We start from the raw sequence: 24,518 nt of genomic DNA, 5'->3' as shown, positions 1-24,518 counted from the left end.
ATATATATATATATATATTGCCTTTTCTCTTCTATTGCATTATTTTATTTATTGCCCTTGCCCTTCTATTGCAGTATTTGATCTATTGACATTCCTCTCCTATTGCATTATTTTATCTATTGCCATTGCTATTCTATTGCATTTTTTATATACTGTATTGCCATTGCTGTTATATTGCATTATTTTATATATTGTGATTACTGTTCTATTGCATTATGTTATCTATTGCCATTGCCATGTTATCTATTGCCATTGCCATGTTATCTATTGCCATTGCCATGTTATCTATTGCCATTGCCATGTTATCTATTGCCATTGCCATGTTATCTATTGCCATTGCCATGTTATCTATTGCCATTGCCATGTTATCTATTGCTATTGCCATTTCTTGTTTTATTACATAGTTTTTTTTAATTTAGTTATCCTAAAGAGTGTATAGACAGAAAAGGATAATTCCCAAAACACACGAATTAAGGACAAGAACAAAATAAGTTAATCCCAAGTCTCACGTTAGATTTACTTTAAGAAAGATGGTCCCATCCATGACCATCCTGGAAAAAGAAAATAAGGTCTGGGAGGCTCCACCTGTCAGCGTCTTCAGGTGTACAGCTTTCTGAAGATAAGCTTCAGCCTCACTATATATTTTCTAACATTAAAAAAAAGCCTAAGACATACAAAATAAGAAGCACAAAATATTGGCGTTCTTTGATTTACTTATTAAACAAACGGTAAGAAAATTAATACATTTTATTATTTATGTTTATTTTTTAATAAAAAGTCTATAATTTCACAGGCATTTTTTAATTTTTATTTATACATTTATTATTTTATTTTTTGTTTCACTTGAGCAACTGTTTACATACTGGTAGTTATGTTACATATATTTGAGAGTAACTTTCTCTGGAGACCATGTGATGATCTGGTTTACTTTGTGACCATCTGGTTTACCTTGTGACCATCTGGTTTACTTTGTGACCATCTGATTTACCTTGTGATCATCTGGTTTACTTTATGGCCCTCTGGTTTACTTTGTGGCCCTCTGGTTTACCTTGTGACCCTCTAGTTTATTTTGTGATTCTATGGTTTACATTGTGACCCTCTGGTTTATTTTGTGATTCTATGGTTTACATTGTGACCCTCTGGTTTACTTTATGACTCTCTGGTTTACCTTGTGACCCTCTGGTTTACCTTGTGACCCTCTGGTTTACTTTGTGGCCCTCTGGTATATTTTATGACCCTCTAGTTTACTTGAGACTAGTTAACTCGTGACCCTCTGGTTTACTTGTGGCTCTCTGGTTTACTTTGTGACCTTCTGGTGAAGTTTTGAGGCTCTGGTATACTTGTGACCCTCTGGTGTACTTGCCAGGATACACCAGTGTACCTGGTTTTGTATCATTCAAAGACAGAATGCCAGGCTCTGTGTACATCATAAACAGTATACCTGACTGTGTGTGTGTACCAAAGGCAGCATATTTGGCTTTGTTTACACTAAAGACAGTACCTGGCTTCATGTTCCCCTAAGACAGTACCTGGCTTCGTGTACCCCTAAGACTGTACCTGGTTTCATGTACCCTTAAGTTAGTACCTGGCTTCATGTTCCCCTAAGACAGTACCTGGCTTCGTGTACCCCTAAGACTGTACCTGGTTTCATGTACCCTTAAGTTAGTACCTGGCTTCATGTTCCCCTAAGACAGTACCTGGCTTCGTGTACCCCTAAGACTGTACCTGGTTTCATGTACCCTTAAGTTAGTACCTGGCTTCATGTTCCCCTAAGACAGTACCTGGCTTCGTGTACCCCTAAGACTGTACCTGGTTTCATGTACCCTTAAGTTAGTACCTGGCTTCATGTTCCCCTAAGACAGTACCTGGCTTCGTGTACCCCTAAGACTGTACCTGGTTTCATGTACCCTTAAGTTAGTACCTGGCTTCATGTTCCCCTAAGACAGAACCTGGCTTCGTGTACCCCCTAAGACAGTTCATAAATCCATAGGCGAACCATTTTGTGTACGGTATGAGTGTATGCCGCCATAGTGGCCATCGTACACTACAAGATCAACTGTTGTACGCTTCATATTCCTCCATGGCGAGCCACGCAGGTAAATTCACAACTTTTGGAGTAATATTGAGGCTGTATGCAGCTAAGCTCGCCATATAACTTGAGAACTTCTGCTGGAGGCGACACAGTTTCCCTCTACCAGAGTTCCAGCTGGAGACGAGACTGTCCAGAGTCGATCTCACCACCTCCGATCTCGTCCCGCCTCCCTTCGGTCACAGCGAGACCTCGGTCACTTGTCGTGGCAGCCTGGAACGACAGATAAACATGGAAGGATAATCATTTGTAACGAAATGCCAACACGGGTAAAGAGTGGGGAGGTCTTGCCTGACAAATCAATTGGAATTGTATGAGTAAATGGGGAATATCATTAAAGTGGAATCACACAAAATTTACACTAGTTCTGGCACCATTCTTAGTGTAAATGACCTGAGGGGAGTACTAGACATCTGGTGTAGAGGATGTGTGGGCCTACGAACTGCTCCAAGCAACAGCCTTTTGGACCAAGTTATCACAAGTCTTGTATATATCTCAAAAAAAAGTCAAGCCCGGCTCCCCAGGCCGGGCTCGAGGTGTAGAGGAACTCTCATAACCCACTCCAGGTACACTCCTGGTAAAGTTGTTTACGGGAATCAGAGCGGGTTATAAATGCAGTATGCTCCTGGAAGACTTGCTAATGTCAGTTTCATGGCTAATAGAATTAAATGAAAGCAAAGACATGGTCATGAATAGAAGGACAGGTGAACGATGGTCTGTAGAGTAATACACAAAACGGGGAGGAACCTAGAAGCCTCAATATGAAAAATAACTATACAGACCAGACACATTTTCACCTATGCACACTCACTGTTGTATAGCGATCTGCCGGCCGCGTTGACCGGCCCCACGAAGAGGCTCAGCACGGAGGACTTCGTAAACCAGCTCCAGGAAGAGCACCCAGGCCGAGGACCGTGCAGACTAGGTCCTGGAAGAGCTCCCGGGCTGAGGCCCGGGCTGAGCAGCCCCAGCAGGAGCAGCAGAACCAGCAGGGATGGGAAGCTCGTGTTTGCTGACGAGTGAATGGCCGCAGGAGTCTCGCCTCCTGGGGACGAAAGCCGTATTCAGCTAAACAAGAGAATACAATTACAGATCATATACACAAGTATACAAGGTTATAGAAGCTCACACATTCATATCGCAGACAACCATATGGACATCACTGGATATTTTTCTTGATTGATTGATGAAGATTAAGCCACCCACGAGGTGGCACGGACATGAATAACCCGTGAAGACAGGATATTTTCCTGTCCACTGACCCTTTAAGACGTGTATGGAGATGAACGCTGGACGGGTGTTAGACGGGGAGCAGGTGTAGTTGCCGGAGTCTGTCGGTCTCACATTGTCTAGAAACAACACACTCAGGCCCCCGCTGGTCTCCACGCGGACCTGTCAACACAAAGAAAGAACTTTTTCAGTGTCAGAGTAAACAGCATTAGGCAGTGATGTGGTGGAGGCTAACTCCATACACAGTGATGTGGTGGAGGCTGACTCCATACACAGTTTCAAATGTAGATATGATAGAGCCCAGTAGGCTCAGGAACCTGGGGCCAGATTCACGAAAGCACTTACGCAAACACTTACGAACCTGTACATTTTTTCTCAATCTTTGGCGGCTTTGTTTACAATTATTAAACAGTTAATGAGTTCCGAAGCACCAGGAGGCTGTTTATAACAATAAAAACAGTCGAATGTGAAGTTTTCATGCTTGTAAACTGTTTAATAAATGTAACCAAAGCCGTCAAAGATTGAGAAAATTTGTACAGGTTCGTAAGTGCTTGCGGAAGTGCTTTCGTGAATCTGGCCCCTGTACACCAGTTGAGAGGCGGGACCAATGAGCCGAAGTTCAACCCCAGCTACGAAGTTATGGTAGCTGAAATGGTTACAACATCAGCAGGATGTTCAGGTTGTTAGAGTAGCGAAGGTGGTGCTTATGGTAGCAGAGAGAAGCATTACGAGGATAACAATCCTCCATGCAGGATATAGAAGCGGTTGTGTACGATTCCTTTCACCTGATGCTTCTGTACACCTAGCAGTACATAGGTACCCGGGAGTTTGGCAATTGTTTTGAATTGTTTATGTGGAGGAAGGTTATTAGTTGACCTAAGGAGGGGCCTCGATAGTCATACATACAGGCGTGCTGTCCCCAACAACGGTAAAATAAAATTAAGCACTATAGGCATTTAAAAACAAATATAGACTTACGGGCTTGCCATAGCCCGTGCTCAACCCGTTCTCGCAAATTCGTAAAGTCAATATTGACTTATTAACTACGTGCATAGGTGATATACTAAACATAATAGATACCCTTAAAAAGATTCATAGAAAACACCGACCTTACCTAACCTTATTAGTATCTTAAGATAAGTATCTTATTGCTTCGTAATTACAATTATTACTTAACCTATACCTATTATAGGTTAGGTAATAATTGTAATTACGAAGCTATAAGATGCTTATCTTAAGATACTAACAAGGTTAGGTAAGGTCGGTGTTTTCTATGAATCTTTTTAAGGGTATCTATTATGTTAAGTATGTCACCTATGCACATATTTAATAAGTCAATATTGAATTATTAAATTTGCGAGAACGGGTTCCCCGTGCTACCTGGAACTTTGTGTTCCAGGTAGCGAATCTTATACAACAACAACATCTAAAAACACTGTTACAGCAAACAAGTGACACAACACTTGATAGTGGAAATCTAAGGGTAATTCCTAATGGATACCTTGAGGTTACCTTGAGGTGCTTCCGGGGCTTAGCGTCCCCGCGGCCCGGTCGTCGACCAGGCCTCCTGGTTGCCGGTCTAAGAGCCACACAACTGATGCCAAGGAACTGTACATTAGTGTACTTATAGCCACTTATTGTGAAATTTCCACTTTAATGCTATTCTACACCTCTTGATACCCACATTAGTGGCTCCCCACCAGTATTTATTTATACAAATGGGGAAATGCCAACTGCTTCAAGGTTCATTAATAAATAGATAACAACAATATCCGCCTGAGATATGAGATGATGAGTTAAATCTTTTTTTTTTTTGAGATATATACAAGAGTTGTCACATTCTTGTACAGCCACTAGTACGCGTAGCGCTTCGGGCAAGTCTTTAATCCTATGGTCCCTGGAATACGATCCCCGCCGCGAAGAATCGTTTTTTCATCCAAGTACACATTTTACTGTTGCGTTAAACAGAGGCTACAGTTAAGGAATTGCGCCCAGTAAATCCTCCCCGGCCAGGATACGAACCCATGACATAGCGCTCGCGGAACGCCAGGCGAGTGTCTTACCACTACACCACGGAGACTGTTAAACAGTCTCCGTGGTGTAGTTAAACATCTCAAACAACAATAATAACTGGCAGCAAGATAGTGCCACTAAGACAGTTTTATGAATGAGTTGTGGATATATAGTGTTCAGTAATGATGTCGATGTTCTGGCGGATGAATTATTGCTCTTCAATCAAAATTTAAGAGGCATGTGCTTGCCAGCAGTAGTTGCAAAACATTATATGAAGCACAAGTTTGCTTGTATCTTGACTATGCACGATTCTCTTGCATGGCGTGACCCAGGTCCTCTATGCACCTTTCGATTCCATGCTATATGACTCAGCTCAAGTCCTGATTCACTCTGGCTGTAAAGTCAGCTCACCGGAGAGAGAGAGAGAGAGAGACAGAGAGAGAGAGAGAGAGAGAGAGACAGAGAGAGAGAGAGAGAGAGAGAGAGACAGAGAGACAGAGACAGAGACAGAGAGAGAGAGAGAGAGAGAGAGAGAGAGAGAGAGAGAGAGAGAGAGAGAGAGAGAGAGAGAGAGAGAGAGAGAGAGAGAGAGAGAGAGACAGACACAGAGAGAGAGAGAGAGAGACAGAGAGACAGAGAGAGAGAGAGAGAGAGAGAGAGAGAGAGAGAGAGAGAGAGAGAGAGAGAGAGAGAGAGAGAGAGAGAGACAGAGAGACAGAGACAGAGAGAGAGAGAGAGAGAGAGAGAGAGAGAGAGAGAGAGAGAGAGAGAGAGAGAGAGAGAGAGAGAGAGAGAGAGAGAGAAAGGGAGGGGACTTTAAGATTTTTTTAAGAAAAAACTATCTAAAAAATATTTTAGTGTGCCAGGGAGGGCATTAAAGTGTGCGGGTGAAGGAAGAGGTCACCAGCGCCCCACAGCAAGCGAGGTCTTCCTCCCGGGTGCCACTAAGCCGTCTGGATTTAAAGAAATGCTTTCACCAAGCAACTCTTTGCTCTCAGGCGGGATTATGTAGCACAACGCATCTGATTTTATTTGGATTGATACGTGTATCATGAATGTATTCATTTATTCTTAGATTTTTTTGTATTAGAGAAGAGGAAGACACTTGTAGGCAGTACAAAGATATCTTTTCTGAAGATCAGTTATCTTTCTTTGTTACTAATTTGCTATATCGCCTGGTCATTACGTATATGGTATCCCCAAAGGTGGACCGGACCGAGTTCCAGAAGGACCGAATTCCTGGACCACTTTGAGGACTGTGGACTATTCTATCCCGGGTCCACTATAAGGACTGTGACCAGGAAAGCCGATCCTTTTTTCCAGGCACGACAGATAATAGGACTGACGGTCCATTTTAAAGAAATTCCAGACGCTCTGAAGATCCGAGGTCGCGTTTTTTTTATTTTAAAAACTAGAAAAGGATTAATGTGACGTCGAGGGGACCACAGGTAAGGTGAAGATGTAGATGGTGTCTATGGTGGACAAGACTCTAGCAGTCGTTCCCACTAGCGGTGCGGGTGGGAATGACTGCAATGATGACTTTTTCTGGGGGGCGCTTTTGGGGGCGAATGACCGCAATGATGACTTTTGGGACCGAATAACCGCAATGATGACTCTTTTGGGGGCCGAATAACCGCAATGATGACTCTTTTGGGGACCGAATAACCGCAATGATGACTCTTTTGGGGGCCGAATAACCGCAATGTTGACTCTTTTGGGGGCCGAATAACCGCAATGATGACTCTTTTGGGGGCCGAATAACCGCAATGATGACTCTTTTGGGGATCGAATGACCACAATGACTTATTTTGGGGATGCTTTACGAGGATGAGGAGAAGAGAAGAGAAACAAGGACCAAGCTGGCGGAGAAATTCATAAGCGAGAAAAGGGTGAAACGGAAACCCTTTACCATAAACAAGGGCCTGTTCCCCGGCCCGGGGTTGAAGGATTTGTTCAAGTTCAAAACGCCTATCCGCTCCAGTGCCTCCGAGGAGAGGCTCTCCTCCTCCGGGGATAGACGTCCTCAAGCCGAAGAGATCAGGGCTCATTGACAGCCATTTTCAAATGCAAGTCTTCTTGAAGGAGGAACTAAAGTATTCAACTTATTATATTTGTCCTAGTTTCGTTATATTCATTATTCCTTTGTTATTGCTTGGAAGTTAGTTTTAATTTACTAACACTAAATATTAATGATTTCCGGTGTTTTCGATGGCATATTTCCTTTAATTTTTTCCCCCTAATATTTAACGCAAGAACCGAGGACTGACTCGGTCACAGTAACTTTCTTTCAAAACGACCATTACTGGAACCGTCTGGCCATTCTGAGGAACGGGTCCCGACCTTTGGTTGCCCCTAAATGCTCTAACTGATGGTGCGGTAGTTGTAGTTCTTCCTCATAATCAACCCACCTGTTTAAATGCGAGCTCCACATGCTAACATTCCTGGTAGCATGGAAGTTGGCCCATCTGGTGGTCCAAGGTACCCTCCAGACACCAAGATACCTTCTTCCATACGTACCTCCCTGGTAGCATGGTAGTTGGTCCATCTGGTGGTCCAAGGTACCCCCCAGACACCAAGATACCCAACGACGTACCTCCCTGGTAACATGGTAGTTGATCATGCGGTCGTCGTGGTACCAGAAGACGTAGCTGGGAGGCTGGGTGTGGTCCCTAAGCACACACACAAGTCTCAGGGAACTTCCCACCGTCATATATTTCTCAGGTCCCCCCAATATTTCCGCCGTCGCCTCTGTCGGTACACAAGGGAGAGCGTTGGGGAGTCAAGTTTAGTTTATAGTTTTCCTGCGATTAACTGAAACATATGAACGTTAAACCATTTATTAGGATTAGGAGCAACTCTTAAGGAATTGCACCCTACAGTATATTGATTCATACAAGATATTTCTGGATCTTCTATATCCTCACTGGTGTATCCTAGAAGCATTTTCCAAAAAGCAATTATAGGCTGGGATAATTACTTACCCCGCAAGACGCTGATACGGTGGAAAGGAAGGAGGGTTCCACTTTGCCCCAAGGATGGAGAGTGCACAAAGTCTTACTTAACCAAGGCTGGAGGGATTTACCCAAAGGCTGGAGGGTTGAGGATGGTCTCCCACTTACCCAAGACGTGAAGGGAAGAGAAAAGGCTGACAGGAGGATGTGAGGACACCTGGCATTCGTAGACTCCATCGTCGCGGACCTGAACATAGCGTATGTGGAGCTGCCAGTCCTGTGGGAGGTAGAATTGTCTACAGCAATCCATATCAAGACTCATAAAGGCAGACCAAAGCACTACACACAGAAATCACAATAGCGTGATGCATCAATGAACAAATCCACAAGTTGATTAAGGCAGCGTCTGGGATGCTCTCAGACGTAAATTCGAATCCTCGTCACGGCTCTTGTGGATTTGTTCAGACCAAAGCATTCAATCAATAGTGCGGCAATTAGATGCAAATTAGGCTGCTTGTAAAAACTTGATGGCAGTGCACCAAACTGAATTTTTTTTAGGAAAGACCTCGGTACTCAACCCACGTCCTCCTCACTCACGGCAATATCTGCCATGCTTGTGGCCACACCTGCCTGATGTATGGCAAGATCTGCTATCATCATGATATCAACCACATTCAAGATCCCTACCTGTTATACCCCTGATATCACACTAACGATTATACCTGCTGTGAGTATACCAACTCCTGTACTGCCTATGTCAACATTTGCCGTTACTCCACTGGACATCCACAATAAGGAAGGAATCCTGGACGTGGGTCACCTAAGACCTCTACACTCAAGCGGCCCCTCAGGAAACGCCTAAAATCCCAGTTGAATACCAGTTATAAGTCTCTTGGATCCTTCCTTATTGTGGGTGTCCAGAAGTGTAATGGTCCGGGCTTCCTCTTTTGTAGTTCTGTGTTCGAGGCTCTGATGATCAAAGTGAATGAACTGTTATTTCCAACGTTAATTGTGGTTAGCAACTTATATGTGATTCGGTTATATATATGCTAGTGTGTATATTCATACACCAATCACTGTTCGAAGACCTCATCCAGATCCTCAGAGGTTGGATGCGTGCCCAAGATGCATGCATTCCCCCTCTGGACTGCGACACTGGGGTGCTGGAACAGGAAACTGGCTGCTTATATATATAAGCGGCCAGTTTCTGCTATATATATATATATATATATATATATATATATATATATATATATATATATATATATATATATATATATATATATATATATATATATATATATATATACTGTATACATAGCAAAGAAGATCTTGATGCAGAGGATTATCATTTCCAAACAGTGATATTATGAGACATGGTCATCACTTACATTCTCCTGTTTAACGAAGCGGACCTGAAACCTGTCGTCACTGCTGTAGAGCTGAGTGCCCACTGTGAGTAAGTGGTAGTCACGCCTTCTGATCCACGACACCTGGTGGAGGCCAGATCAACTAAGGTGAGAGAATTCAAATTCAAGTAAGTTTATTGAGGTATAACTACACACAAAGGGATGAGGGAATTGAGGCAAGTTTATTCAAGAGACAGAATCACAATTGGCTTGGGAGGTATCAAATGAGACATGAGCGGCTGCTTAAAGTAATATTCAGAATTCAAAAACAGTACATCTTTTTGGTTCCACTATAGGCATTTTCTTTTGAGAAAACCTGTAATGGATCTGGTGATGTTTTGCTCTAAGCCTGCTAATGAGATTCATGGATGATGTATATAGCATGACAGGTGACGTTCTATCACACCTCTAATATAGCATTACATAAAAGAAACCTTCAACCAAGTAAATATCGGTTGAAGGTCTCACCAATCATAAAAATGTCAATTCCCCTTTCAGTACCAAAGACTGCATTATAACATAACACTCCCTTTAAAATATACACATTAAATAAACTAGTCACGCCGAGACTCAAAACCATGACAGTCATGTGGCTCGGGCACAGCAAGGGCTTGAGGCCACCAGCAGCAAACCAAGACACGCACCGTGTTTTCACCTACATGGTGGGCAAGACAGTGTAGTACAGCTGTAGTGCCCACTTGGGATCTAAGATCAGTGTTGTTCTGCTGGGTGAAGAGCGTAGCGAGTGGTTGAATCGCTGTGAATTTCTCTGTTGGTCCCAGCGGCGTCGTCGTCGTCCTCGTCGTCGGCGTCGTTGTTGTCGTCGGCAGGAGACTTGGGAACACTACAGAAAGAACAACAGCTGGTGAGATACGGAGTCATACTAGAGGAAACATGATCGCTCTTTACGTAGTTTAAAATAAAAAAATAAAGCTTCAATAATATATACAAATATCATTATATTTGGAGACTTAAATTTTGGCAAATTAAATTGAGCTAACTGAAGCAGTTTATAAGTTTCCCATTATTAATTGTTTAAGTAATTTGGAACTATACTGTCACTTGACTGAAACTGAGAGGTATACTTATAAATATCCACTTCGGATACACAACCATGAGTATGATAACTCATTTGGTGTTGGACCTAAAGTGTACCAACCACGGGAGAGCTATTGGGCCCACCACAATTGTTTACTGACCAACCACAATTATACTTTAGGCCTGAGCATTGTCTAGGACTAGAATAACCTCTCAGTGTTTACACTTAGTTTACTGACTTTACATCGAGAAGCGGGGTAAACAGAGTGTCCGTCAAGAGTCACTTCAACTTGCTGCAGTCTAGGACTCCATTGTTGATTCCTCAATTACTATATTCAAGTTAATTTCAATTAGATTTTGTCTTGTAGTTCATCTTTTTACCACGCCGGGTGTTCAAAGATCAATTCTTGATAAGTTCCGTTCATTACAATGATTAAAGTTCACAACAGTAGATACGTTGCAGCAATTTCTGTTTTATGTTGAAAACCGCTTTTGGTTAGTCTCTAGTGTTTGTTTTCATAAGCTGCCTCGTGTTTGTCTGCCGAGCAGATCATGTGTGGGTTTCGGCTCGTTTTAGTCTCAAGTGCGGGTCTTGAGTCGCCTCCCTGTACCTCTAGTCTTCCCACCTGGGACCAGATTCACGAAAGTACTTAAGCAAGCACTTACGAACCTGTACATCTTTTCTCAATCTTTGGCGGCTTTGTGTACAATTATTAAACAGTTAATGAGCTCCGAAGCACCAGGAGGCTGTTTATAACAATAACAACAGTTGATTGGCAAGTTTTCATGCTTGTAAACTGTTTAATAAATGTAACTAAAGCCGTCAAAGATTGAGGAAAGATGTACACGTTCGTAAGTGCTTGCGTAAGTGCTTTCGTGAATCTGGGCCCTGGCCACTAGGAAGTTTCAGGGTGGAAATAGCCTACGCTACTCTATCCTTTTGAGATGTACTTCTTCCTTTTCTCAATAAACGTACTTGAACTAGGAAGTTTACCTTCACGGTCACTACAGAGGCTTACAAGTACAAGATGAAAGACTTCTTGAAGCTCCTCCTTGAAGGCCTGAATGGTGTTTCTCCTGGAACCCTCTAGTGGGGGAGGGTGTAAAACTTTGTCCTTTGATCTTCGTAGCTGTAAATAATTTGTCTTATATCGTGTTAGAGCTTCACAAAGGCGGACCTAACTTTGAGAAGTGTTTTTTTTCGCCTCTTGCGTACATATTTGCATATACTGCTATTCTCGCTAAATGTCTCTTTATGTGATATTGTGTATTTATGTGATATTTAGCATTTCCTTTAGCGAATTCACATTTAATTTTAGGCGAATAATTCTGTGAATGCAATATCATTAGCCAAAATGATGGAAAGAGTTATTTAGTCTGCATGAGGCTACAGACCCAGACACGAAGCACCAGGGGCCAGATTAACGAAAGCACTTACGAACCTGTACATCTTTTCTCAATCTTTGGCGGCTTTGTTTCCAATTATTAAACAGTTTACAAGCATGAAAACTTCCCAATCAACTGTTGTTATTGTTATAAACAGCTTCCTGGTGCTTCGGAGCTCATTAGCTGTTTAATAATTGGAAATAAAGCCGCCAAAGATTGAGAAAAAATGTACAGGTTCGTAAGTGCTTGTGTAAGTGCTTTCGTGAATCTGGCCTTGACCCGTCTCCCTTGCTAAGTTCCTTAGCGGCAACCAATCACATCACGTCTCCTGAAGTGACGTCAGCTTTCCTCTAGCGCAAATCACGATTTTGATTGGTCGTATTGACCTAATTGAATGCTAATTCGCTGCGTCAGGTGTGTTTTTCTTCTTCCTCTGATTGTTGTTTTAGATTCAGCTACTCGGAACAAAAAGTTCCAAGTAGCACGGGCTATGGTGAGCCCGTAGTGGACTTACCTGGCAAAGGAGCGAGGCTGTAACTTGATTTTTTTCTTCTTTCTGGATAAGTTATATCCCCTTTTGGCGGGAACATAGTAATATCTCGGGCCTAGTGACAACTACATGCGGTAGATCATAGTATGGCTGTGAATATTAGAAAATAATCAACACTACACTTTAAAAGAGCGATATAAGGTGTGTATAATTAATTGACACTTGACGAATTGCAAAATGAGTTCGGAAAGATGGCGCCCTCAGTCAGCAAACAAGTGTGTGGGGATATGGTAGGGTGTGGTGGCGATGGTGTGGTAAGGTGTGGGGAGGGGGAGTGTGGTGTACCATTAGTGTGGTAGGAATGGTGCGGCGGCATGCTAGCTGTAGTACAAATGATTAAAGTTGCACTGGACAAAATTAGCACCATTGTTCTGGAGAACACACCTGGCAGCGCTGCAGAGTGGTCCTCGCTCCACGTCAGCAAGATGCGAAGCAGTAACAGTCTGATGAATCTGGACATCTGGCCTGACGAGGTTGCTGGATGAGTGCCGAACCCCACGTCACCTGCAGGAAGGTCACCTACAGGGAGGTCACCTACAGGGAGGTCACTCCACACACCCCAACAGAGCTACTCTACCTGCTGAAGGAGTGTTAAACCCAATACCTTACACACAGAAATCACAATAGCGTGATGCATCAAATGAACAAATCCACAAGGGCCGTGGCGATTAAGCAGTCGATTAGGGCAGCGTCTGGGATGCTCTCGAACATAGGTTCGAACCCTCGTCACGGCCCTTGTGGATTTGTTTACCCCAATACCTTACTACACTCCTGGGAGCTACTACACCCTGGGAGCATACACACGACCACTGTAAGTTACAAAGGTGTCATATACTTCACACATAACCTAAGTGCAGCTTTAAAATAGACATAAGAATACTGGAACTTGTATAGTCTACTGACCTTGTTACTCTAATTCCCGTCGTCAAAGACAGGAAGGGTGTACTTGAGTTTACCGGGGTCCCCCCACCTCAGGGATCGAACCCGGTATTCTCTATTGCAAGTCACGGACGTAGACTACTGCGCCACATGACCCCACTATTAGGATATAGAAGGTATTTCATTAACAGGCTCCTGTAGCTCAATGGTCAGCGCAGTCGGTACGCAACCGAGAGGTTCCAGGTTCGATTCCTGCAGGACAGAGAGATTTAGGTAACGTTTTCTTTCACGTGATGCCTCTGTTCACCTAGCAGTAACTATGTACCTGGGAGTTAGACATCTGTTGTGGCATGCACCACGATCAATAGGTAGTCTGAGAAGGTTCTGAATAAGCCTAACATGCTTCCTATCCCTCCCCCCCCCCTCCCGACAACAGGAACAAAAAGCCGACATAAACAGATTGTTCGGTCAACAGATTTATGACGCATCCTAATATTCGATTACTGAGTTAAGAGAATCCAAAGAGCACCTGATCAACCAGGCTGTGATTCATACGTCAGGATGTGTATGAGCAGCCGGGTCCAACAGACATGACGACCAACCGGGCCGCGGGGCTGTTGATCCCCGGAAACTACACAAGGTAGGGAGGTAGTTGAAGGCCTGGAGCTGGAGGCTATTCCCTGTAAACCTATTGAGTGCGCACGCATTAATTTATGCGCAAATTCGAACGCATATACCCCCTATGTGAAGTTATACTCTGAACACATACTTCTGTATAGCTGCTGTCAACTTGATACACTACACCAGCCGTCAACTTGATACACTACACCAGCCGTCAACTTGATACACTACACCAGCCGTCAACTTGATACACTACACCAGCCGTCAACTTGATACACTACACCAGCCGTCAACTTGATACACTACACCAGCCGTCAACTTTATACACTACAGCTGCCGTCAACTTGATACACTACACCAGCCGTCAACTTGATACACTACACCAGCCGTCAACTTGATACACTACACCAGCCGTCAACTTGATACACTACACCAGCCGTCAACTTGATACACTATACCAGCCGTCAACTTGATACACTACACCAGCCGTCAACTTGATACACTACACCAGCCGTCAACTTGATACACTACACCAGCCGTCAACTTAAAACACTACAGCTGCCGTCAACTTAAAACACTACAGCTGCCGTCAACTTAAAACACTACAGCTGCCGTCAACTTAAAACACTACAGCTGCCGTCAACTTAAAACACTACATCTGCCGTCAACTTGATACACTACACCAGCCGTCAACTTGATACACTACAGCTGCCGTCAACTTGATACACTACACCAGCCGTCAACTTAAAACACTACAGCTGCCGTCAACTTAAAACACTACAGCTGCCGTCAACTTAAAACACTACACCAGCCGTCAACTTGATACACTACAGCTGCCGTCAACTTGATACACTACACCAGCCGTCAACTTAAAACACTACAGCTGCCGTCAACTTAAAACGCAAATTGTCCATAATGAACTTAGGTCGCCCAAAGCTATATTAATTACGTACACAGCGTCGAAATTTAAAATTAAAATTTGTAAAAAGGCAAAAAGTGTGTTTACCAAGTCTACACATTCTCTGTGATGAAAGGTAATATATATTTTGAGGATGGAAACTTGAAGGGCGAGATTCACGAAGCAGTTACGCAAGTACTTACGAGCGTGTACATCTTTCCTCAATCTTTGACGGCTTTGGTTACATTTATTAAACAGTTTACAAGCAAGAAAACTTCCCGATCAACTGTTGTTATTGTTATAAACAGCCTCCTGGTGCTTCGGAGCTCATTAACTGTTTAATTATTGTAAACAAAGCGGCCAAAGATTGAGAAAAGATGTACAAGTTCGTAAGTACTTGCGTACGTACTGCTTCGTGAATCTGGCCCCTTGAGGTACGAGAGAGCTAGGCTGCGCGCGTATGATGTTCCTAGTGGCTCGTAGAGGGAGAATTTTGTTGGCGGATTTGGAATTTTGTTGGCGGATTTGGAATTTTGTTGGCGGATTTGGAATTTTGTTGGCGGATTTGGAATTTTGTTGGCGGATTTGGAATTTTGTTGGCGGATTTGGAATTTTGTTGGCGGATTTTCTTATTTTATATGGAATTGAATTTTGGGGGTTGGTGGATTTTGAGGTTTTTTGTAGTTGGCGGAATTGAAATTGTTGTTTTGTGTTAATATATATATTTACGTCCTAAGGTCGAACTACGTTTTTTTTCAGGGAAATTCCTGTGCGGGCCCAAAGCCTCTGATGGCTGGCCCACTAAGTGTTGCTTGTTTCTGTTTTACTTAGGCGGAGTATGAGTATTTATGACTCGTATGGTCGCTTCAGTAAGATTTTGCCATATGTGTTTAACAACTTCTTCTGTTCTGTTGAGTCTAAGTTAAAAATCTTATTAGGGATGTAACTGTGCACTGTGTTAGATAATGTTCCATATTTGTCGAACTACTGACCCTTACCAGGCAGCAAACCCCACGACTGTTGCTTAACTCCCGGGGACACCTGTTTACTGCTAGGTGAACAGAGGTACTAGGTGAAAGAAAGGAAACGTGCACAACCATTTCTCTCCCGCCCAGGAATCGAACCCAGGATACAAGACAGGGACACGAGAACAAACACGTATGTTGACAGTGAAACACGTGCAACTGACAGTGAAACAACGTGTAGTGACAGACAAACACCTGTCGGGACATCAATCACTCGAGTAAGATCTACCAATCTGTCTTTAAGAATAATAAAAAAGGACAAGAAGAATGAACAAATTAACCGCATTATGGAAGGAAGAAAAAATGTAATCATACAAAAATATGAAATAAAAGACTCGACACAGTGAACCCCCCCCCCCCCCCCCCTCCACGAATTTACCTGGATTTACCTGAGGGGGAGGCCACTAGCACTAGTGGTCTCGGCGAGGACAGGAAGCCAGCGGCTTGTCGAATGTCCCCTCCCCCTACCCCACTCACCATTAGCCTTGAGGATAACAACAAATATAACAACATACAGTTTCTTCTCTAGCTAGGCTTCTCCAGCTAGGCTTCTCCAGCTAGGCTTCTCCAGCTAGGCTTTTACATATAGGCTTTTCCAGCTAGGCTTCTCCAGCTAGGCTTTTACATATAGGCTTTTCCAGCTAGGCTTCTCCAGCTAGGCTTTTACATATAGGCTTTTCCAGCTAGGCTTCTCCAGCTAGGCTTTTACATATAGGCTTTTCCAGCTAGGCTTCTCCAGATAGGCTTCTCCAGCTAGGCTTCTCCAGCTAGGCTTCTCCAGCTAGGCTTCTCCAGCTAGGCTTCTCCAGCTAGGCTTTTACATATAGGCTTTTCCAGCTAGGCTTCTCCAGCTAGGCTTTTACATATAGGCTTTTCCAGCTAGGCTTCTCCAGCTAGGCTTTTCCAGCTAGGCTTCTCCAGCTAGGCTTTTACATATAGGCTTTTCCAGCTAGGCTTCTCCAGCTAGGCTTTTACATATAGGCTTTTCCAGCTAGGCTTCTCCAGCTAGGCTTTTACATATAGGCTTTTCCAGCTAGGCTTTTACATATAGGCTTTTCCAGCTAGGCTTCTCCAGCTAGGCTTCTCCAGCTAGGCTTTTACATATAGGCTTCTCCATATAGGCTTCTCCAGCTAGTCAGTGCTTAGTAGCACTCTGAAGCAATATGGTTCGATAGGGTTGTTGGGACAGAAGGATAAGAAGCTGGGATATGGAGGATAGAGTGAAAAAACTGTATACCTAACCAATCACCCAACTTTTCCTAGTTAATTTCTTATAGACCACTGTTCGCTGCTTTAGCTAGTCACTGCTCATTGGTAGTGTTCTCACTGACGTTCAACACTGTTCAATGTTGGGCTCGTAGATCACAGACAATTTTCACTGTTGACTGAGGCTCGTTGATCGCTTACACTGTAGTGCTCGTTGATCACCGATATCTTACACTGTTCACTGTAGGCTCGTTGAAAACCAATATCTTACACCGTTCACTGTAGGCTCGTTGATCACCAATATCTTACACCGTTCACTGTAGGCTCGTTGATCACCGATATCTTACACCGTTCACTGTAGGCTCGCTGATCACCGATATCTTACACTGTTCACTGTAGGCTCGTTGATCACCGATATCTTACACCGTTCACTGTAGGCTCATTGATCACCGATATATCACATGTTCCCTTCTTTTACTAGTGAATATTCATTTATTTTATTTTCAACAATCTACGCGTGACACTTCAGTAAATTCCATTGGGAGACTCTTAATAGACCCACAGAGGTGTGTCACTGTTCACTGACATGGTCAATGTTCATTAGGAGTCCACTATTTCATTGAGGTGTAGCACTGTTCACTGATAAAAAAAAACAATTTTCACTGTACTATTTCTTCCCCCCGAAATCAGGCATTGTTCACCCATATGAAATATATTTTTTTGGTAAAGCTAAGAGCGCAGAGATGTTATACACTGTATTGTTACATTGTATACATTGTATACATTGTATACATTGTATATTGTATACACTGTTATACACTGTACACATCATATTATGAACCAATGTCAGAATGTAACACTTTTCAACTATAAGAAATTATTCTTAAGTTTTCTATGTATATCTGTGGATGTCGCAGAATATGGTTTTATACATTCTGATTGTGCACTTGTAAACATTGCATTATGGGTTGGCAAAATTTACACTCGTGTATTTACTATTCGTGTCTGCAGAATCGAGCTATTTAGCTCCTGGGCCCCGCCTTTCTAACCAATCTATTTTTTTCCACTATTATATGTACTACTGTACATATATTTCTCTCTAACACACGCACACACATTCCCAGGAAGTAGCCCGTAGCAGCTGTCTAACTCCCAGGTACCTATTTACTGCTAGGTGAATAGCTACATCAGGGTGAAAGAAAGCCTGCGCCCATGTGTTTCCGCCTCCGCCGGGAATCGAACCCGGGTCCAAATACACTACGACCACCCCGAACGCTGTCCACTCAGCCACGAGGCCCCGTTGCACGCATATTGTGTTTGTGAAATAATACTTCAGAAATTGCCGATATTGTTAGTGATAAAGATTTGAATGTATATCGTAATATATATATATATATATATATATATATATATATATATATATATATATATATATATATATATATATATATATATATATTACGCTAATTCTTTGAATTAGCCAAACTTTATATACATGTATATATAAAATGTTGTCATGCCGATAATTTTAAGAATACTTTAAGAATCAAAATTTAGGATATAGTGTTTTGCAGGCTGAAACGCGAGAGTGGAGAGAGAGAGAAAAAGAGAGAGAGAGCAAGAGAGACACCCACACCCCACCACCTCTTGACTGACACTGCCGCCAGACTTCCTTCTCCATGTGGAGCCTGCGCACTCACCTCATTCTCTCCATCTTCCACACCTCTAAAATGTTCCAAAAATTTCAAAACAATTCTTTTTTTCTGGTTGGCGTTTGTGCTGATGAACCTCACTTTCCAAGTCTCGTGCCCACTTGAGAGAGAGAGAGAGAGAGAGAGAGAGAGAGAGAGAGAGAGAGAGAGAGAGAGAGAGAGAGAGAGAGAGAGAGAGAGAGAGAGAGACAGACAGACAGACAGAGAGAGACAGAGAGAGACAGAGACAGAGACACACACATGATTGACATACTTGACAGTTGAGAGGCGGGCCGAAAGAGCAAAACTCAACCCCACACAAGCACAACTAGGTGAATATAACTAGGTGAACACACACACACACACACACACACTGCAGTCGGGTAAGCAAACAGTGATGTAGTGTTCATGGATTGGGACAATATCTGACTTGTTATATATCAACCTTTTGTTTTTTGTAAATGTCCTTCCTCTGTATTTCTTATCTTTCTCCCTCCTTCCTCTGTATTTCTTATCTTTCTCCCACATTTACAATTCCCCCCCCCCCCATTTCAATTGCTTTTTCCTGTCCCTCCATTTCCCCCCTCTACCCTCCCTGCCTGTCTATGGTCATGGGGAACGGACGGGAAGTGTCTATATACGAGCCGTCTCATTCATGGGTTCAACAGGGAAGATTACGTGAAGTATAACGGTTTATGAAGAGAACAAGCCACAACATCCACAACATATGAAGAGAACAAGCCACAACCTTCCTAACATTAAAGCCTCGCTCCCCACAGATATAAAAATAAATGAAAATGGCGACGTTTCCATTCGTATCGGGTCCATCCACTTGAGGTGGACGGTAGAGCGACGGTCTCGCTTCCTGCAGGTCGGCGTTCAATCACCGACCGTCCCAGTAGTTGGGCACCATTCCTTCCTTCCTCGTCCCATCCCAAATCCTGACCCCCTTCCAAGTGCTATATAGTTATAATGGCTTGGCGCTTTCTCCTCATAACTCCCTCCATCCGTACGGGATAGGAAACTTCGTCTCTTCCGTTTCCAATATGTCGGTTGGGTTATGAAGATATGAATCTATTAATATGTGGGCCATTTAGATTATACCGCGAACCGGCTACGAGATTCTTATATTTCAGGACCCAGATTCACGAAGCACTTACGAACGTGTACATCTTTCCTCAATCTTTGACGTCTCTGGTTGCATTTATTAAACAGTTTACAAGCATGAAAACTTCCCAATCAACTGTTGTTTTTGTTATAAACAGCCTCCTGGTGCTTCGGAGCTCATTAACTGTTTAAAAGTTGTAAACAAAGCCGCCAAAGATTGAGAAAAGGTGAACAGGATCGTAAGTGCTGGCGTAACTGCTTCGTGAATCTGGCCCCAGGTAATTAGGTGAAATCAAATTTTAAACAACACTGTCAGTTCATAATCATTATTTATCCGTTACTCTGCTCCTCCCTCTTCTGCGTCCTCCATCGCATTTTCCTGATTTTTCTGTCTTCTCCTTTTCCATTGCATATCATATCATACGACCATACAGTCACCGTGGTGTAGTGGTAAGATACTCGCCTGGCGTTCCGCGAGCGCTTTGTCATGGGTTTGTATCCTGGCCGGGGAGGATTTACTGTGCGCAAATCCTTAACTGTAGCCTCAGTTTAACTCAACAGTAAAATGTTTACTTGGTTGTAACAACACTTCTTCGCGGCGGGGATCGTATATTCCAGGGACCTGCCCGAACCGCTACGCGTACTAGTGGCTGTACAAGTAACAACTCTTGTATATATCTCAAATATCTCAAAATATGTATTTTATTCACTAAGATCCTCCCAGCGTCTAAGTTACGATGGTGAACCTACAGTTTTCTCCGTCTCTTCACTAAATGTCGGTTCTGGAGGTAAGTCCGCGAGCAGCTAAAAGGTTTTGTTGATTGTATTTACTGATAAACATTCCCTCGAGTTGCAGTCTATCATAAAGAAGTCCAAGGCTTCATGCCCAGGACTGGCACTGCTCTAGCATTGCTCTTCTATGGCGCTTGTTGGCACTGTCTAACACTGTCCATACCATGGTGATGATAGTAGCTTAACTGTAAGCACAATTGCAGTAAGCAGTATCATTTTTGGCTAGAAACAGTACTGTAGTGTAAATTATGACTACGACTGTCTCAAAGCCGAGGAGACTCTCGGGGATCGAGCTCGGTCATAGTCAAAAAGTGTGTGTGTGGTGTCCGTAGATTGTAACGGTCGTCGTCGTCAGCGGGGATATTGTGGGTCATGTAGGGTAAAATGTGTGAGTAGGGGGTAAGAGGGGGAGGGTGGGATAAGTAATAGGAGAGGTATACATCAACAAGGTGATAGTGTGAGAGAGGGAGGAGGAGAGGGGGTGCTCACACATGGTGTGGGGCGGGCAGCGGCATGTGGGGGGCGTTGTGGGTCATGTAGGGTAAAAGGCGGTAACAGCTAGAAGAACTAAGTGAGGAGATCTAAACAGGAGATCAATAGTAGTAGGTGAATATGTATGAATATGTGCCGTAGAGTTAATCGTGTGTGTGTGTGTGTGTGTGTGTGTGTTTTTGCGGGGGTTGAGCTTTGCTCTTTCGGCCCGCCTCTCAACTGTCAATCAACTGTTTACTAACTACTTTTTTTTCCCACCCCACACACACACACACACACACCAGGAAGCAGCCTGTGACAGCTGACTAACTCCCAGGTACCTATTTACTGCTAGGTAACAGGGGCACTTAGGGTGAAAGAAACTTTGCCCATTTGTTTCTGCCTCGTGCGGGAATCGAACCCGCGCCACAGAATTACGAGTCCTGCGCGCTATCCACCAGGCTACGAGGCCCCCCCCCCAGGTGTGTGTGTGTGTGTGTGTGTGTGTGTGTGTGTGTGTGTGTGTGTGTGTGTGTGTGTGTGTGTGTGTGTGTAGATATATAGTTAAATAAAAGTATGTAGGATATGTTGAGGAGGTCTAGAGGAGGGGCACCCTCCCCCCCCTACCCCTAACCGGGTAGGAGACCGAGCTTTTAAGATGTGTGGTTAGGGGATAGGGGACGTGAAGGCGGGAAGGGAGAGAGGGGGAAGGAAGTGGAGCTGGCGGAAGCTTCGACTATTAGCGCGGGTCTCTCCTTCCCGGTGTCTGTGTTATGTAGTGAAGTCTATATATTTGACCAATTCTCTGCCTGTGGAGTGGGTCTCCAATATCCAGAGTGTTAAGAAGTGGCGGGACATACGCACCACATGGCTGGATCACCTTTTTCAAGGTCTAGGCACAACTGCAGTGAATGAGAACATTAGGCTCTCATATGAGTATGGGAGAGCCTAATGTCCAGCCCACCGCTCCCCTCCATGTCTCCCGTTCCTGGGCGCCCTGGGCGGCTCCCCCACTGTGACGGTCGCCACATAACGGAGGGCGAGTCATGTGTCTGAAAGGTTATGCTGCCCCATCTACCCTCCTTAAGGGGAAGGAGGGAGGGGGAGGGCGTCAACAACACAGAACGCAGAACTTAAACCTTATGTCGCGAGCAAATATCCTATTACGGCGGTATTAGTAACACACGAACCAGTGCGGGTGTCGCGCGCCCATCAACTTTAAGCTTTTTAGAGTCTACAGGGGGAGTCCGGGATCTGTTCACCCCGGCAGGGTTGTCCCACCACTGCCATTTACTTTTAAGTAGCTGGCGGTGTTACTGTCAGGAGTGAGCCGCATCTGTCAGTAATCCATCACTTGACCGGGATCGTTTCCTCCTCCCAGGAACGCGAGGTTAGTTCAGCGCGAGCATTCTTCCCTCACTCATCTCACCACACCGCGCGCGACGTTATGGAAAGACGAACTTTAACAGCTTGCATGAAGTGTAATACACTGTATAAACCGTCACCAAATCAACTCTGCCGTCTAAAATGTGAGAGCTGCGCAAAGCCTCTCCTAGGTCATTACGACATCAAGTGTAAGCGATGTCAGAAGATCTTTTGCGATAACTGTGAGTAATATTCTTATTTATTATTCCATAGTTCATTTATTCCAACCCACAGGTGAAATATAATGTGTAAACTATTCTCTCTTATAGTGTGAGAATATATGCTTACCCAGTCTATTATATTCCACACACTTAAATATGTTTCTTTTTCAATTTCAGTTTACAAAACGGTGAAGTGTCCATTCTGTGCACGGGCACCACCCTCAAACCCTCGACGTGGTCAGCGCCGGAATCATGCAACGAATGGACGTAAGTTCAATATATACTTCTCTTACCTCTATTACATTTTCATCAAACACTTGCAAGCAAACACCTGCATAATAATATTTCCCCCCCATACACCCATGCTGAATATCATTGTTTACATTTCAGGTTACAATTCTTCCGGCAATCGTCGCGGCGCTCAGCCCTCACACCGAGACATAAGTAAGTTAATAATACTGACTTATTTCAGTCTATTTCCTAAGCATATTAATTCCCACCAGACTGTTCCTATATATATGTTTTCATTCTTTCTTTTTAGAGATAATGGTTTTCTTTTTTACAGATTCCACACCAGTGTGCGTAGACTTGGTATCCAGCAGCGATGCGAGTGACAGTGAGACAGACACGGACAACAGCTGCGACAGCAGTGACAGCCTAGCGGAGCAGACATCGCCCTCAGACGACTCGCAGCCCCCAGCTCGCGCGGCGGGAGGGGAGCGTTCTAACCCCCACTCAAGTCCCCATTCCTCTCCCAGTCCTTTACCTCAATCTACCATCAGCAGTGGATGTATTACCAGCTCTACCGTCGCCAGCAGGAGCAGCGAGAGCGCGCGTGAAGGTGAATTAGGATTGCCCAAGTCAGAAATAGTGTCTAAGAATATTAATCAATTAATCGCTCTCAGACCTAAAACATTCTCTTTCACCACTCAAGATGGTGAACACACTTGTAAGCGTAAGGGTGTACCCTACCACCTACAAGAGAAACTCTCGCATGACTCGTTTGAGCACACTCTTGAAACAAACACTTCAATCAGGTTTGTGTCGAGATCTATACGTAATGTACAAGGAATGATCTGTACATGCAGAGGTTTGTCAGCATTTGATGATAAATGCTACAATCTAAGCCCCACACAGTCCCAAGCGTATGGACATCCAGATATCCCCAATAACAATGATGATGATGATATGGATATAGAAGTGGGAGAGGAGGAGATAGGAGGGATAGAAGAAGTGTTTATGGAGAATGGTGAAGTGGATCAACCACAGAGACTCTTCCCTGTATTCCGCCCCTGGTGCAAGTGAGACTAGAACTATTAATACTAAGTGAATAGGATGTTTAATATTATTTTTGTTTGTGAACTTTGTTAACTGTAGAACTATGATTAGTTTTAATGCTGCAGCTGTACATATATTATGTGAATAAACACCTGTAAATGACTAATGTTTGTATAAATACCGCCACATTTCCATAGTTTTAGCAGTCTTGACGAAGCATTAATCATGGACAGTTCCTATGATATAATTCATGAGGAACATCTAAATATATTCAGAGAACCATCTCATGTTATTATAG

General features: G+C 43.6%; 2 protein-coding genes across 3 annotated transcripts; one reads left to right on the top strand and one right to left on the bottom strand.

Moving 5' to 3' along the window:
• Positions 1-761: 761 nt before the first annotated feature.
• LOC123769412 (opioid-binding protein/cell adhesion molecule homolog) lies at positions 762-16,345 on the bottom strand. 2 transcript variants are annotated; one of them, XM_069310039.1, is made up of 9 exons: positions 13,570-16,345; positions 13,051-13,170; positions 10,337-10,536; positions 9,675-9,776; positions 8,452-8,560; positions 7,926-8,080; positions 3,352-3,481; positions 2,901-3,134; positions 762-2,302 (listed from the first exon to the last, which is right to left on the bottom strand). In XM_069310039.1, the coding sequence occupies exons 2-9, from the start codon at positions 13,124-13,126 to the stop codon at positions 2,286-2,288; spliced, it is 1,023 nt and encodes a 340-aa protein (XP_069166140.1). In that variant the 5' UTR covers positions 13,127-13,170; positions 13,570-16,345; the 3' UTR covers positions 762-2,285. The 2 variants fall into 2 exon arrangements, with proteins under 2 accessions (XP_069166140.1, XP_045616478.2); XM_045760522.2 differs by lacking the exon at positions 13,570-16,345 and having other exon boundaries at positions 13,051-13,560.
• LOC138355187 (uncharacterized) lies at positions 12,618-24,309 on the top strand. Its single transcript, XM_069310038.1, has 5 exons — positions 12,618-12,807; positions 22,738-22,963; positions 23,120-23,209; positions 23,333-23,386; positions 23,508-24,309. Exons 2-5 carry the CDS (start codon positions 22,804-22,806, stop codon positions 24,245-24,247), a joined length of 1,044 nt encoding a protein of 347 aa, XP_069166139.1. The 5' UTR covers positions 12,618-12,807; positions 22,738-22,803; the 3' UTR covers positions 24,248-24,309.
• Positions 24,310-24,518: the final 209 nt, after the last annotated feature.

This window comes from Procambarus clarkii, chromosome 66 (genome assembly GCF_040958095.1).
Source record: "Procambarus clarkii isolate CNS0578487 chromosome 66, FALCON_Pclarkii_2.0, whole genome shotgun sequence".
NCBI classification, from domain to species: domain Eukaryota; kingdom Metazoa; phylum Arthropoda; class Malacostraca; order Decapoda; family Cambaridae; genus Procambarus; species Procambarus clarkii.
The sequence above is the reverse complement of the archived record's forward strand: the minus strand, read 5'-3'. Positions and strand labels throughout refer to the sequence as shown.

Excerpts from the sequence above, each read along its gene's own strand:
- LOC123769412 (XM_069310039.1), bottom strand. The coding sequence starts at position 13,126 with ATGTCCAGATTCATCAGACTGTTACTGCTTCGCATCTTGCTGACGTGG. Across the intron at positions 9,777-10,336 it reads ACCATGTAGGTGAAAACACG|GTGTCGTGGATCAGAAGGCG; the intron begins GTGCGTGTCTTG and ends GGCCTCCACCAG. Across the intron at positions 8,081-8,451 it reads CTCTTCCCTTCACGTCTTGG|AGGCGACGGCGGAAATATTG; the intron begins GTAAGTGGGAGA and ends GTGTACCGACAG.
- LOC138355187 (XM_069310038.1), top strand. The coding sequence starts at position 22,804 with ATGGAAAGACGAACTTTAACAGCTTGCATGAAGTGTAATACACTGTAT. Across the intron at positions 22,964-23,119 it reads GAAGATCTTTTGCGATAACT|TTTACAAAACGGTGAAGTGT; the intron begins GTGAGTAATATT and ends TTTCAATTTCAG. Across the intron at positions 23,210-23,332 it reads GAATCATGCAACGAATGGAC|GTTACAATTCTTCCGGCAAT; the intron begins GTAAGTTCAATA and ends TTTACATTTCAG.